Consider the following 13,646-nt stretch of genomic DNA (forward strand, 5'->3'; position numbering starts at 1 on the left):
CCTGTATAATATTGTGTATTATTTTCAGCACCACTGTCGAAACTGTGGCGAAATATTCTGCAACGCTTGCTCCGATAATTCTATGTCGCTTCCGTCATCAGCTAAGCCAGTTAGGGTGTGCGATGATTGCAATACCCTGCTCATTGCAAGATATTCTGTGATGTAATTTATTAAATTTTTATTAATAATTAGCCAGCTACAACGTTTTTTAAGCCAGACTGATATAAATTATCGAATTTTTGGATTAGAACTCAATGTTCTCTATTTACTCTCAAATATACCAATCTGGTTAGTATGGTCTGGATTTTAACGTGTAAGACAGATACAGGGGGATCCGAACTGTATTCCGGAAACTTCGGCAGCATATTCTGTAGATAAAAATAAGTAAAAATGTTCGTATAAATGTATGTCCTAAAATGCTTAGTTTCGGAGATACAGGGTGCAGAAATTTCATTTTTATTTCGTTTTTTTCCAAATAATTTCTGAAGTAAAATCAATATTTGGATGAAAATTGGTGTCTGGGAGTTTTTTGACATGAGAAATTTGATTTTGATGTCAATATGATTCCTACTTGTAGAGGGCGCCACCTACATATATTTTAACTGGTTTGAAGAGTAATAACTTTTCGTCCGTAAGTAAGAGACATTTTTTAAGTAAAAAATCACGGAAATGTATATTTTTTCACTCAGTAGTTTTATACAGTTATATACAGGTAAGGACAAAAAGTTATTACTCTTCAAACCAGTTAAAACATATGTAGGTGGCGCCCCCTACAAATAGGAGTCATATTAGGGGTTTTCGGAAACTGTGATCTGATTGATCGGATTGATAGGATTACTAATCCAGACTTTCGAAAAGTGATCTCAAAACGAGTCAATGCGTTCGGAAAGTGATCCGAATAACTCGATTTTTGCCATATGTTGTGATCCTACTAACCCTCCTTACGAGGTGGGTAGAATTAATCAGCTGATCATTTCTAGGGTAATTTTAAACGTAACGGTCCGCATAGAAGTATAAAGTTTTTTAATAACCGTTTTGTCCGAAATCACTTTATCTAATGTTGATCAAATACATGATATTTTGTTAGTGACCGTAAAAATGTGCCAATCAGCATAGCATCAAGTAACTCTAGATTTTAAATAAATAAAAAACCAACCAAAGTAATTCTAAAGATACTGTCTGCGAAAAAACACTATTGAAGACACCCAATAGGAAAAAAATGAAAACTGAACTACAGAAAAGTGGTTTAAAACATTTAGATTAAAATAGCCAGGCATAATGAAAGAATGGAATTTGACAGACAATTTTGAAAATTTTCATCACAATGGTAGATAAAAATTGATATATTTTTTATTATTAATATGATGGAATGTTTATTATGTTGGCAGTAAATAAATTATTAAAATAAAGTTTATAGTGTTTTTGTTTTAAATGGCATAATTTTAAAAAAGCCTAAAATAAAACACATTTTGTTTTTATAAAAAATAGTCTTACAGAAACTAAAAAGTATACTTAAAGCAAAACAAATAGGATAAAAATAGATCTTATACAATCGTTAAAGAGGGATATTAAGATTATTTGTTTAATTTATCTCTTTTTACGAAATATATTTAAATGTGATTGTTAACCCGGTTAATCTAATGATCCAACCGTTCGTAATTAAACTACCAGCTGATTACTCTCAGCACTGATCTTGGAACAGCTGATTAGTAAACTACCTAATCTAGGATTTTATTTCCGAAAACCCCTATTGACATAAAAATCAAATTCCTCATATCAAAAAAATCCCAGACATCAATTTTCATCCAAATATTAACGTTACTTCAGAAATTATTTAGAAAAAATCGAAATAAAAATGAAACTTCTACACCCCGTATCTCTGAAAGTAAGCGTTTTAGGACATACATTTATATGAACTTTTTTACTTATTTTTATCTGCAGCATGCGCTGTTGAAGTTTCCGGAATACAGTTCGGACCACCTTGTATACAGCTAAATGTACCGTATGATCGAAAAAAAATGGCGTCCAGTTGGAGTGGAAATGACGATCGATGACATTTCCAATATAATTTTACATATAAAATGACAGTGATCTTCATTTCATAGCCATCGCTGACGCCGTTTTTATTCGATCATACGGTATTAAAAAGAGACAAAAGTTGGGTTGATAATTTCTTCTATGCGGTATTGCCGAATTTTGCATCAAAATTTCAAACCCCACAAGTAGGCGTTTATGAAAAATGTTGCATCTAGGGTTGGAACTTTATTTTTCACAATTAGTTAGTCATTTTACTATAAAGCTGTAATAGACTATATTTAGCTTAGATACATTATATTCATTTCAGTAGTATACATGAAAGTTTTTAAAATAGTTTATTTTTTTCTACACACACTTTCCTTCACACGTAAAAATCGGCAAAACTGTGTGCCGCATTTTATTTTCTCTCTGTCTGTCAACCGATGATTTATATTTATCTCTGTCGCATGCATTAAAATACAGACCACGTAAATGAAGTGTCCGGGATGGTATATCATGTGATGATAAAAAAGTTTTATGATCAAGCAAGCTTTGAATATTGACAGTTACAGTATAAATCTCAAATTTTTCTTGCTTCGAGTATTGAACCAGAGTATTTTATAATTTAAGTCATTTTAAAACTGTTAATAAACACATATTTTACTACAATTTAAATAGGAATCCTATCTTTATTAGGTTAAACTTCTATCAATTTTACTACAATTTTTCATATTGCAGAAAACTGCATTAAAACTTACAAACAAACAATTTTTTTATGAGAAATTATACTATAATTTGTTAAGCAATTCAAATTCAAAGCCCATGTTATCATAAAACATAATAAACACATATTTTACTACAATTTAAATAGGAATCCTATCTTTATTAGGTTAAACTTTATCAATTTTACTACAATTTTTCATATTGCAGAAAACTGCATTAAAACTTACAAACAAACAATTTTTTTATGAGAAATTATATTATAATTTGTTAAGCAATTCAAATTCAAAGCCCATGTTATCATAAAACATTTTGATCACACTATATACAGGGTTTGTTCACTTATAGTTTAGCCATTAGCTGCTTTGTAAATATTTGTTTTTTTCCAGAACCAATATTTAAAGAGATGGATATTGGGTAAAAATAAGCGTAAAATATATATATGAACACCCTTATACTACCAAATATACTTTTAAAGTATATTTTAAAATATTAAACTACTTAATATTTATTTATCAGTTATCAGTCAGAGTTAAAATTATCTTTACCATGATTGGTATTGTTATATATGTATAAAAAATGTTGTACTAATTGTTGAGGTGCTAGTGTTATGTCTATATTGTAACGTTAAGTATAAATACATTTACAAGTTTATATAAAGATGAATATATTTTATTAACAGTACTAAAGTGTGCTTATTTTTGTACCTAGTTCATTTAAAACTATAAACTACATGGAATAAAAAATATATCAAGATATATTTCAGAGATAAATTTATTGTTTTTCTTAAAAACTAACAATTTAGTGTAAAACTATGTATAATTATTGCTCTAAAGTGAATATAATATAAAAAATCTTTAAAATACAAAAAAAACAATGTTTTGGACGGATAGAATAATTGTCTACATCATAAATATTCTAAGAAAGAGATTCAATATGTTCTTTTCACAATGACATTTCTTCTTTGAAATGTTCTAATAGATGTGAATATTAAAAATGTCCTTATTTACTATACAAATGCTCCTTTCACTAAGCCTACATAATATATAAACATTACAACATATAATTAACAATACAAAAGACGATTTGTATTGTAATCCAGTCAATTTTTATGTAAAACATTTAAATTTACCTATATTATTTGCATAAATCACTTCTCAATAAGACACTTATGAATAATATCTTTAAGACACACTTATCAAAATATCAATCAATAATTTTAAAATATTTAGACACTTATGGACAAAAATTTGATCATTTTTGGGACGGAATTCAAGTTAAAATGGTAGAGTTATGATAATTTCCTACCTTCAAAACATATACACCAATGATATTAAAGAAGTACCAATAATAAGGTAAACATGTGCATTTGAACTAGGAGAACTATTACACCAGTTATCCAAGAAGCAAAAGCACCATGTCGTTTTATCGTAATAATTTCTGAAAAATTATATATGTAATATAAAAGAATTTATGGTAAAATACTCACATACCTGTATATATCCAACTCCTTAATCGAGTTATTAACATAGTTGGCTAAATGAACATCCTTTGCAGCTGGTCTACATCCTTCGTAATGATCGGCTGGGATATCAGTACGAATAGCTCTCAGTGAGCTTAAACAAGATCTTGTTATTATTGTTTCATCTGTAAATAACACCAAAGAATTAAAAATAAAAGAAATAACTAGGCATTGGTAAATTTACCACTTCTTTGTTCAATAATTTTAACACAAACATCATCGGTTTCTGGGCATATTTTGGTCCAGTGAAACAACCAGTTGAATTGGGTTCCACACCCAGGTTGTGTCGATACACATTCATAACACCAAAGGGCTAGGCCTGAAAATTTGTAAAATAATGTTAGCGATAGAGACCACACCTTAAAAATAATTTTATTTTAAATTGAACTTGCCTACCTTGTCTAATAAATAATGACAAGCAGAAAACAACAAAGAAATATTTAAACATTTTATGAGACTGTTAAAAGAGAATAGATATTTTATATTTTAAATATATTTGTAAACAATAAACAAAATAAAAATTTAAAAATTTTATAACCCTACTCTTAATTTTAGTAAATACATCTGAAGTTCGCTACAAACCACAACTGTCATTTACCCATAGACTTAAATTTTCATTAAAAATATTTTGTCCGTATCTATGGTCAGTACCAGGGATGGGTTTTATTACGTTTAGTTCCTTTTTATTCAAAGATACTAGTTATTTGACTAGTCATTTCTCCTCTTTGGACTAGGTTTTAATTTTTTTTAAATTTAAAATGAAAGGATAATTTTATAAACAAATAAACTTCAACAAATATATATTTCTCTAATAAATAATAATATAAAATGAAAAATGAACTTATTTATATAATAAATAATAAGAATAAAAAACTAAAATATTAATTAATAGTATCCACCTTGCTTAGCAAACATATCAGAAACATTGGAGAAAAACTGAATACTTGCTTTTTTTCGTAATTCTAGATTCTTCTCGTGCGACTGAATAACATTATTTCTTAATTGTTCAAAAGTTTTTACACTTTTAGCCAATTCATGTACTTCAGTAAAATTCCGTCCGGAATTTAAAATCTTCTCGATTGTATGATTTAAAGTATTCAAGGTAGAAATTAGTTCATCATATTCTTTCTGTGACTTTATAGGTTTAATGTTTTGTACACTTATTAGATTGGATTCTTCAATTAATATATTTGAAAGTTGATCTAAACGCTTAAGAACACTGTACCTTTCAGAAATATTATTTACCTCCTTAACACCAACATCTAACTTATCCAGAAACTCTACAACTTCACTTTGCTTCTTTAGAGTAGATATTTTCTCTGTAATTTCCTGATACGTGGTCTGTAATTTAAACTGCTGCTCTTTTTGAAGAAATATTTGGTCATTCAACTTATCATTATGCTCCTCAACGGTTTTCTTAATTATTTGTTGTTTCAATAAAGCCTGCAAATACTCATTGTATGCTAGATCGTACTCTACTTCTAGATCAACTGCAGCAGCTGGCATCGCTGGTTTTATTCTGGAATGGCTTGGTCCACACAGAGTCGCGTTTAAATTCTGTCGTACAGTTCTGTTTAGATTTCTAGCAGATCCAGTAAATGTAAGGTCAGGATTAGAAGAAAATGTTGAGTTTGGATCTGATGGTTTTCTAAGACTTCTTGGCCTTCTGGACCACTTCGACACCGAACTAGTAGTTGGCGGCTTCAAGTTGTTTGGCGTCCTTCTGTTATCCATAATTAGCTGCTTATCAATTAATTGCTTCGTAAATTGAGTTTTTCCGTGATATGACCTTAATAAACTTTAAACAAATTTAATTTAAATTCTAACGGAAACACACTCAAACGTCATAAATTTATGACGTATACAGCATTGCCATATTTATACTTCATTTTTTGAAAAGTTTTGTATATTTTAAAATAAGTTACGAATATTATAAATATTTTATTTTACTTAATAATTTATTGCGTATAAACCAGATATATTAAGTTTCAGATATTAATTATTTGAAATATAATATACCCAAATTAAATTATTACTTTGTTACTGCTTTGTTATTACAACTGAGAATAATTTTTGCAATATGACAACACCGAAATAATTATGTCATGTCATGATGTGTCATGATTCTGAAGTTTAGTGACGTCATATTGTTTTTCTGTCATGTCGTTTTAATGGTGAAAAGTTTTTTTTCTGATAAAATTTACTCATTTTAATCATAATTCATAGTATAAATTATTGAAAGGTAAGTTATTAAAAAATTTCAAAGTTTAAGTTAATTGTTATTTATAAATTCCTATCCTATCATGATATTTCAAATGGTGCATTGTTAAATCTGTTTCATCTTGGTATCCAATAACATAAATTTAGTCTATTTTTTTGTACTTGATATCAATTTAAACGTTTTACGGCTCTGAAACAAACGTATAACATTTATAGTGATATACAATAAAAACAAAGACATGTCTTGCAGTCCTTTTTTATAACAATATCTGCTTTATGATAGCTCAATTATTACTATATTTGGTATCTAGTGACAAAGCACAATGGATGTTGATAATGGATCATCTGATGGAGGAGTTGGAGGATCGCTTGATATTGAGCAGTCACTTTTACAGCAATTTAGTTGTATGGGGACAACCGATAAAGATGAACTTGTGTCTCAACTACAAAAACTTCTAGGAAGTCCTAGCCATCTAAATAATTCGACCGCTGCGTTTTTCTTGGATATGAATAACTGGTAGGTGCTTTGAACAAGAATTTTTGTTGAAATACATGATTGTGATTTATTTCAGGAATTTACAAGCTGCTATTTGTTCGTATTTAGATATAGAGTCGCCCAACACTTTGCCATCAATGGCATTAGTATCTGATCCGGTTGCAACAGAAACAGAGAGTATAGAACCAGATACAAGGTAAACTGTAACAGAAATATTTGGAATATTGTTAATTATGTTTGTTTTCAGATTTCAGAAGTCGTGGCATATATGTAATAACGGTCTTGAACAATGGCCTGCTGGATGTTACATTCAATTTTCCGATGGCAATGATTTCGGTGGTAATAGGATACAGCTACCTGCTTTAAACCCTGCCGAAGGAACACATCTTTGTGTAGAAATGACTAGTCCATCTGTTCCCGGCATTTATCAAAGTAAATGGAGGGCATGTACTCCAAGTGGTTCATATTTTGGAGGTAGAAATCCTGCTTATTATTGTTTAATCATATTTTAATGTTTTTTTTTATATGCATAGATCCGATGTGGGTTATTTTGACTGTTGTGGAACAGGGTACTATCGAACTGACTGAACAATTGTCTCATTTTAACGAGCTAGGAGCAATTCCTCCCTTAGCGCCTCAAGTACCCAATCCCTTTATTCGACAGACTTTGCATCATAGGGACAGCAGCACGGTAAGATTAAATTTTTTTATTAAACCAAAAAAAATATTGTCAAGTTTTTTATTAGAGATTTTTACTACAATCTTTGTAAAATATACCTATATCAGTTGATTTGTCATAAAATCTAAAATTTTCATAAAATCACAATCTATTATAATAAGGTAGTGGGTTTTTTTTAAATATTATCTTTTTTTAGACTAGAATTTTTAAACATTAGTTTTTTTAGAATTTAAAAATAATAATTTACTGATACTTTTTCATTGAAAGTATTTGTCTGTTTCTCTTTGATGTTGAATATTGGATAAGTTTTCATTTTCGGCAAATTTTTGACAATTTTTTTTTCTTTTTAACGTCACAAAACGGTAACTAGTTGCTATAGTTGAACTAAATTGACAGCTATGTTGAAGTAACGTCAGACATATCACCAGCCACCTAGATTTTATCAAATAATAAAGATCTACTCAGATCAAATCATGTAAATGAAAATATCTAGGAAAATCTTTGTTTGAGGGGTAGGCAACCTTAATAGTATTTTGAAGAGACATGAATTCCCCATTGAATATGGGAATAATATACTGGGTGTTCCGTTTAAAATAAAAGAGTAACTTGCTTTTAAAGGTGACCAATGTTCAATATTAATTTTGTCTCACCCTGTATAACTTTTTGGGTGAAGTTTTAATTTAATTTAAAGAACAATAGTTATTTTAACTACATATTAGGCTATACCAGTTAAGTTCCAATTTAGATAGCTTTTATGGAAATTTGAAATTTGTTCTTCATTTTTACAAAAATGTTAAATATGTCAAACACCTTACGTTTTAGTCATACACTTGTGAAATGAATTATCATTCCTCACCATTATTTTTCTCCTAGAATCCGAAAAGCAATTAATATACAGGGTGTCTCAGATTTTAATCGGGAAAATTTAATAGACGATAGAACTTGCAAAAATAAAACAAAAAGTTCATATCAACTTTTAAGATTTAAAGCTTCCTTTTCGAAATACAGGGTGTTAAAGTTACTTAAAAAAGAAAAAAAATAAAAGATATTTGAAAAACTATTTAATCAATTTTGATATAACTTGACCCATTTATAATACTTACTATGGGACTTAATTTGATGTAATTAGATTTAGGTTTAATGGCCAGGCGCGGCGGTGGGGCATCACTGTTAAATTATTTTAAAGGAAAAAATAGGCACGCCACTGCTTTTTTTAGAAGTTTAATATTATTTTTGGATTTAGTAATTAAAAATATTATTTTTTTGTCTCCTGACTTTTTTGTCTATCTTGCTTACTTCTTGCAAAAAAAATAAATTCTAATTGGCAATTAATATTATAATTAGTATTCTAATGGTACTCTGTATCTCGAAAAGGAAGCTTTAAATCTTACAAGTTTATATGAACTTTTTGTTTTATTTTTGCAAGTTCTATCGTCTATTAAATTTTCCCGATTAAAATCTGAGACACCCTATATAGTGATAATGTGTTCCATTAAAAAAAAAACAACTTTGATCTGTAACTTTTTTTGGGGACACCCCTCTAGATCTCTCTATATTAAAAAAAAATGCTATAAATTATCCAACATATGCTAATAAAATTATAATTCGATATAAACTGTCGTTCTTCTTGGAGCCTCCGCTTCGTATGAAAGTGTACCACCCTGTACAAGGTGTTTCTGCTGTATCTTGGAAAGTATTAGTCGTAGGGCATGCGGAAAAAAATATTTAGAACTAAAGAGGCCACGAGAAATTGCTGGAAATTATTTTCAAGTTTGTAGAACCGCCGCTAGAAGGCGCAACTGCTATGGAGAATAAGAAAATGGAATATTTACAAAATTTGGCGAGACAAAGACATACAAAAGTGCCTTCTTTTCTTTATATTATACCGTATAGGGATGTCAATCCAGGGTTTCGGAATCCCGGGATTCCGGAAGAAAATTGGCCTCGAAGAATCCTGGGATTGGATTATATAATAATAATAATAATAGTAATAGTGTCTTTATTAATATTCAAAGGAAAAGTGTAACAAAAATAAGATTATATAAATACTGATTTTTCATGCCATAAAGTAAATTGCTTAATTTCGGAACTAAAGTAGTTTACGTAAAATCCGACAACGTTGCGACCTGAAAACAGAGCGACCTGTAAACTCTGAACGGATGATTGTTTCAAAACATCAAATATTTCCCTAATTAAATCAGAGATAGAAAAGCTTTTAATCAGACTAGAGCTCGACAATTCATGAGATACTACTAGAAGAGGAACCAGCAACGACAGCGAAGAGGAAGAGCTTCCTATTGCCGAATTTCTGAGAGAGAAGATAATGAACCTTTAAAGGTTAAACTGCAGAAAGCATTACAACAATCTTCAAAGCCGATAAAAACCAAAAGAAGTAATAAGACGCGATTGTCCGACGTTATTACCCAAGAAATTGAATTATTTTCAAATGGTGGTAGTCGTTGACGTAATCTCTAAAGAGCTTTTGAATTTTTGTCAACCATTCAGGCCACCAGCGTGGAATCTGAAAGTTGTTTTTCTTCAGGGATCTTGTGTAATAAGATACGTTCAAGACTGGAGGATAAAACTTTGGACGCATTAATATTTTTGCGCTATTTTTTTTAAATTTGTAGCTATAATTTGTTTGCTAAAATTTGTTTGGTGTTCATATGGTTTTTTAAAGAGTTTTTTGTTAATTTTCGTGTTTTACGAAATTTTTATTTTTTTTATGATATTAGGTTGTGATAATTTTAAACCCGGGATTCGTCGTTCAAATCTCGAAAATCCCGGGATTTTGAAAACCTTTCAGGATTGACATCCCTAATATAGTCTATAAAATGAATAACTTTGAATTTTGACCGTTATTTTTTACCAACATGGCAAATATAAAATCCCTCTGTCAAAAAAGTTACTGATATTCTTTAAATTGAGTACCTGAACGAATCAGGTAGGTAACTCTTTTTACTTTCGTGAAATAGAAAAGGAAAATAATAAAACAAGTGACAGTTCTTCCTCTTCTTGCAAAAATCAACACGAAATGTCATAATTGACAAAAGTAAAACGTCATCAGCTTTTGACATTTCTAAATATTAGACCAATGCCGTCTCTAATAGAGCAGCCACGGAGCGAGATTTATGACGTCACGCTAGTTAGATACTACGGATTAATAAATATGTTGTAGAATACATGGAAAACATAATTATTCCTCGTATTTTTGGTTTGTATTTTAAAAATGATATAGTTTACATGAAATATACATAATACACAGTTAATAAATACAATATAATATATACCTATTTATTGTAATAAATACTTAGGCAAATAAACTATGAACCATACAAATGCAGCAAATGTTTTACAATATACAAATAATGAATAGGTAGTACATAAGATAATGGGTAAAATGTAAAGTATATTTTAAATTTTGGGGTTTGAAAATCGATCTAATTTAACAAAAAACATTCAATATCTACTAATAGTGATGTATTATTATTTGCATTCAAAAAATTTATTTATATAGTATAATGTTTACTGCAATTAATAAACTAATATAAACTTGTCAAAAGATACCACATATTTTTTTAAATTATTATTCTTAACACAAAAACTATCTACATTGACTATGGAGTACGATTTCAGCCATACTGTAAAACATTTGCTGCATTTGTATGGTTCATAGTTTATCTGCCAAAGTATTTATTACTATAAATACGTATATATATTGTATTTATTAACTGTATATTATGTATATCTCATGTAAACTATATCATTTTTAAAATACAAACCAAAAATACGAGGAATAATTATGTTTTCCATATATTCTACAACATATTTATTAATCCGTAGTATCTAACTAGCGTGACGTCATAAATCTCGCTCTGATGCTGTTCTATTAGAGACGGCATTGCGTCAGCATGGCCGCAAGTTGCTAACCTAATAAAATTAACACTAGAAAAGCCCGCGGGAACTGTGAAATTCAAAGTTATTCGTTTTACAGACTATACTATATAAACAATAATAATAAGCTTTTTTATTGTAGACGCTAGGAGGCGTTGTCTTACAATTTAACACGCATTGCGCGTTTTTTCAGATATGAGTTGCGTTTTTTTCCCATCTGAGTGTATGTGATTTTAACAACAAAAATAACCTAAATATTTATATTGTTATAGGATAATGCACCACCTGATGAAATGTACCACTAACATTAGACTGTCTAATGAATCAATGGAAGCAATTGGATGAGTGAAATTAGGTGTGTGAGTAGGAACAACCAATTTGGGACAAATTTTTACTGGGTTATAAATTTTTAAAACGTGCCAAAAGTTCTTAATTTCTAAACACTTGAATAGGAATAAACAAACAGTAACTTCACTTTTATATTTATTTAATATGTACGTGTATTATTTTTATTACAAAAAATTGTCCTGTTATTTAACTAAATACTTATTTGTATGTTTATCAAAATATTTCCCATTTTTTCCAGAACTAATGTTTTTTTTTGAAACCCATCTTTTTATCTTGTAAATAATAAAATATTTAACTGAGACTTCCTGTGAATTAAATAAGTGATTAGATTGGCCTGACATGTTTTGACACACTTAAAACGATAGTTTTTAGGATCATTTGTAAGTTAGTGAATATTTAACAAAAAATAACGTTTTTTGCATTTTTGGACAATTATTTAATTGCACTGGGTGTTTACATATTATTATATCCTTTAGCATTATTAGAAAACAGCGACAAAGCTTCCATTGATGCGGGTGATGCGTCGCATCCCTTCAAAATTTGCTTATTATACATGAGTTTATGAAATAATAATAATATTCATTATTCACTAGTGACAACAACGAGCTTTCCGGTCACGATTACGTCTCCCGTTCGCTGTTTTAGTCGATGGGTGATGCGGTTTCATAAACACATCTCATTCGTAGTATAAGATAAAAAATATCGTCGCGCGTCACGATAAACGATTCGATAGTAGAGATGGTATGCATGCTTCTCCTACAATTGAAGGAAATGTCATGTAATAAAAGTTTTGGCAAATATGTATACTCGAAGAATTGATCTTAAGTTTAAATTTTAAAATCTAAAGGTGCGTATTCACTTGCAACAAAACACTCCGAACAAACCAAACGCGCCGCGCACTCCAAACAATCTGCAACAAAACATTTTCCGGGAGCGCTCTGAACGACCTGCAACAAAACATTTTGCGCGGAGCGTTCCGCCTGTTTGCGGTGTTCGCTGCGTTCCCACCAGTAATCAGTGTGTGAATCAGTGTTAGTGTGTTTGTCGATAAGGATGCACCTGATATTACCATAGCGGCTGGTGCTTTTTTAATTATAGAGGCATTAGCGGGTAACAAAAAAGAGAAAAAAAGGAAAGGACGAAAAACGTGGGCAAGACGCCTCTTTTAGCGCCGTCAATGGCCTTGCTTAGTGACCTAGATTATATGCATAAGAAGAATTTAATTAATTTAATAATTAATTATTAATTTAGTAAAATAGGCCACCATTCAAACTCATCAATTAACTTTAAACACTTTTCTCTGTTCCACTCCATAGCTAGGTACAGTTTAAAAACAACCCAAACACAACGAACGTTCAAAACTGCCGTATCCACTGAACACCGGCCAACGAACAAATTCTTTTGAGCAAATCCCGTTTACCGACAAGCTGCGGAAAATGTTTGACGCGGTTCGGTGTTCGGTTCGGCGCAACGTACTGACTACACAAACTTTATACAGCGCGCGCGGCGCCTTTGGTTCGTTCGGAGTGTTTTGTTGCAAGTGAATACCCACCTTGACATATACGTTCGCAGCTTTGTTTTTTTATCTAAATTTAATTCTTTTTTCAAATTGGTTTGATTGTTTTTTTAACTCGTAACATTTTTTTGTATAATTTACTTTTGTAACTTCAAAATTAAAATATTACATATCCTTGTATTGACGCCGCTGTTTAAATGACTACCGCACTTGTTTAAATGACTACGAATGAGAA

At 30.1% G+C, this 13,646-nt stretch overlaps 3 protein-coding genes across 4 annotated transcripts in view; 2 read left to right on the top strand and 1 right to left on the bottom strand.

Annotated features, from left to right (window-relative positions):
- Positions 1 to 354, top strand: part of LOC115879142 (RUN and FYVE domain-containing protein 2) — a 36,612-nt gene extending 36,258 nt beyond the window's left edge. For both annotated transcript variants that reach the window (XM_030895810.1, XM_030895808.1), the window contains exon 12: positions 29 to 354. In XM_030895810.1, coding sequence (XP_030751670.1) covers positions 29 to 166 — 138 coding nt within the window. In that variant the 3' untranslated portion in view covers positions 167 to 354. The remainder of the gene's footprint in view (positions 1 to 28) is intronic.
- Positions 355 to 3,492: 3,138 nt separating this feature from the next.
- LOC115879368 lies at positions 3,493 to 4,812 on the bottom strand. Its single transcript, XM_030896150.1, has 4 exons — positions 4,655 to 4,812; positions 4,443 to 4,577; positions 4,230 to 4,383; positions 3,493 to 4,176 (listed from the first exon to the last, which is right to left on the bottom strand). The coding sequence occupies exons 1-4, from the start codon at positions 4,704 to 4,706 to the stop codon at positions 4,047 to 4,049; spliced, it is 471 nt and encodes a 156-aa protein (XP_030752010.1). The 5' UTR covers positions 4,707 to 4,812; the 3' UTR covers positions 3,493 to 4,046.
- Positions 4,813 to 6,367: 1,555 nt separating this feature from the next.
- On the top strand, positions 6,368 to 13,605 carry LOC115879218 (protein ILRUN). The gene is made up of 6 exons (XM_030895914.1): positions 6,368 to 6,500; positions 6,790 to 6,995; positions 7,051 to 7,170; positions 7,222 to 7,448; positions 7,508 to 7,665; positions 11,820 to 13,605. The coding sequence occupies exons 2-6, from the start codon at positions 6,802 to 6,804 to the stop codon at positions 11,850 to 11,852; spliced, it is 732 nt and encodes a 243-aa protein (XP_030751774.1). The 5' UTR covers positions 6,368 to 6,500; positions 6,790 to 6,801; the 3' UTR covers positions 11,853 to 13,605.
- The last annotated feature ends 41 nt before the right edge of the window (positions 13,606 to 13,646 follow it).

Source organism: Sitophilus oryzae, unplaced genomic scaffold (assembly GCF_002938485.1).
Source record: "Sitophilus oryzae breed Bouriz unplaced genomic scaffold, Soryzae_2.0 scaffold_1576_pilon_pilon, whole genome shotgun sequence".
Taxonomy (NCBI): Eukaryota; Metazoa; Arthropoda; class Insecta; order Coleoptera; family Curculionidae; genus Sitophilus; species Sitophilus oryzae.

Bases quoted from the DNA above. Each gene is read 5' to 3' on its own strand.
- LOC115879218 (XM_030895914.1), top strand. From the start codon at position 6,802: ATGGATGTTGATAATGGATCATCTGATGGAGGAGTTGGAGGATCGCTT. The intron at 6,996-7,050 runs GTAGGTGCTTTG...GATTTATTTCAG, and splicing joins TTCTTGGATATGAATAACTG to GAATTTACAAGCTGCTATTT. The intron at 7,171-7,221 runs GTAAACTGTAAC...GTTTGTTTTCAG, and splicing joins AGTATAGAACCAGATACAAG to ATTTCAGAAGTCGTGGCATA.
- LOC115879368 (XM_030896150.1), bottom strand. From the start codon at position 4,706: ATGTTTAAATATTTCTTTGTTGTTTTCTGCTTGTCATTATTTATTAGA. The intron at 4,578-4,654 runs GTAGGCAAGTTC...ACAAATTTTCAG, and splicing joins GTCATTATTTATTAGACAAG to GCCTAGCCCTTTGGTGTTAT. The intron at 4,384-4,442 runs GTAAATTTACCA...TGTTATTTACAG, and splicing joins AATTATTGAACAAAGAAGTG to ATGAAACAATAATAACAAGA.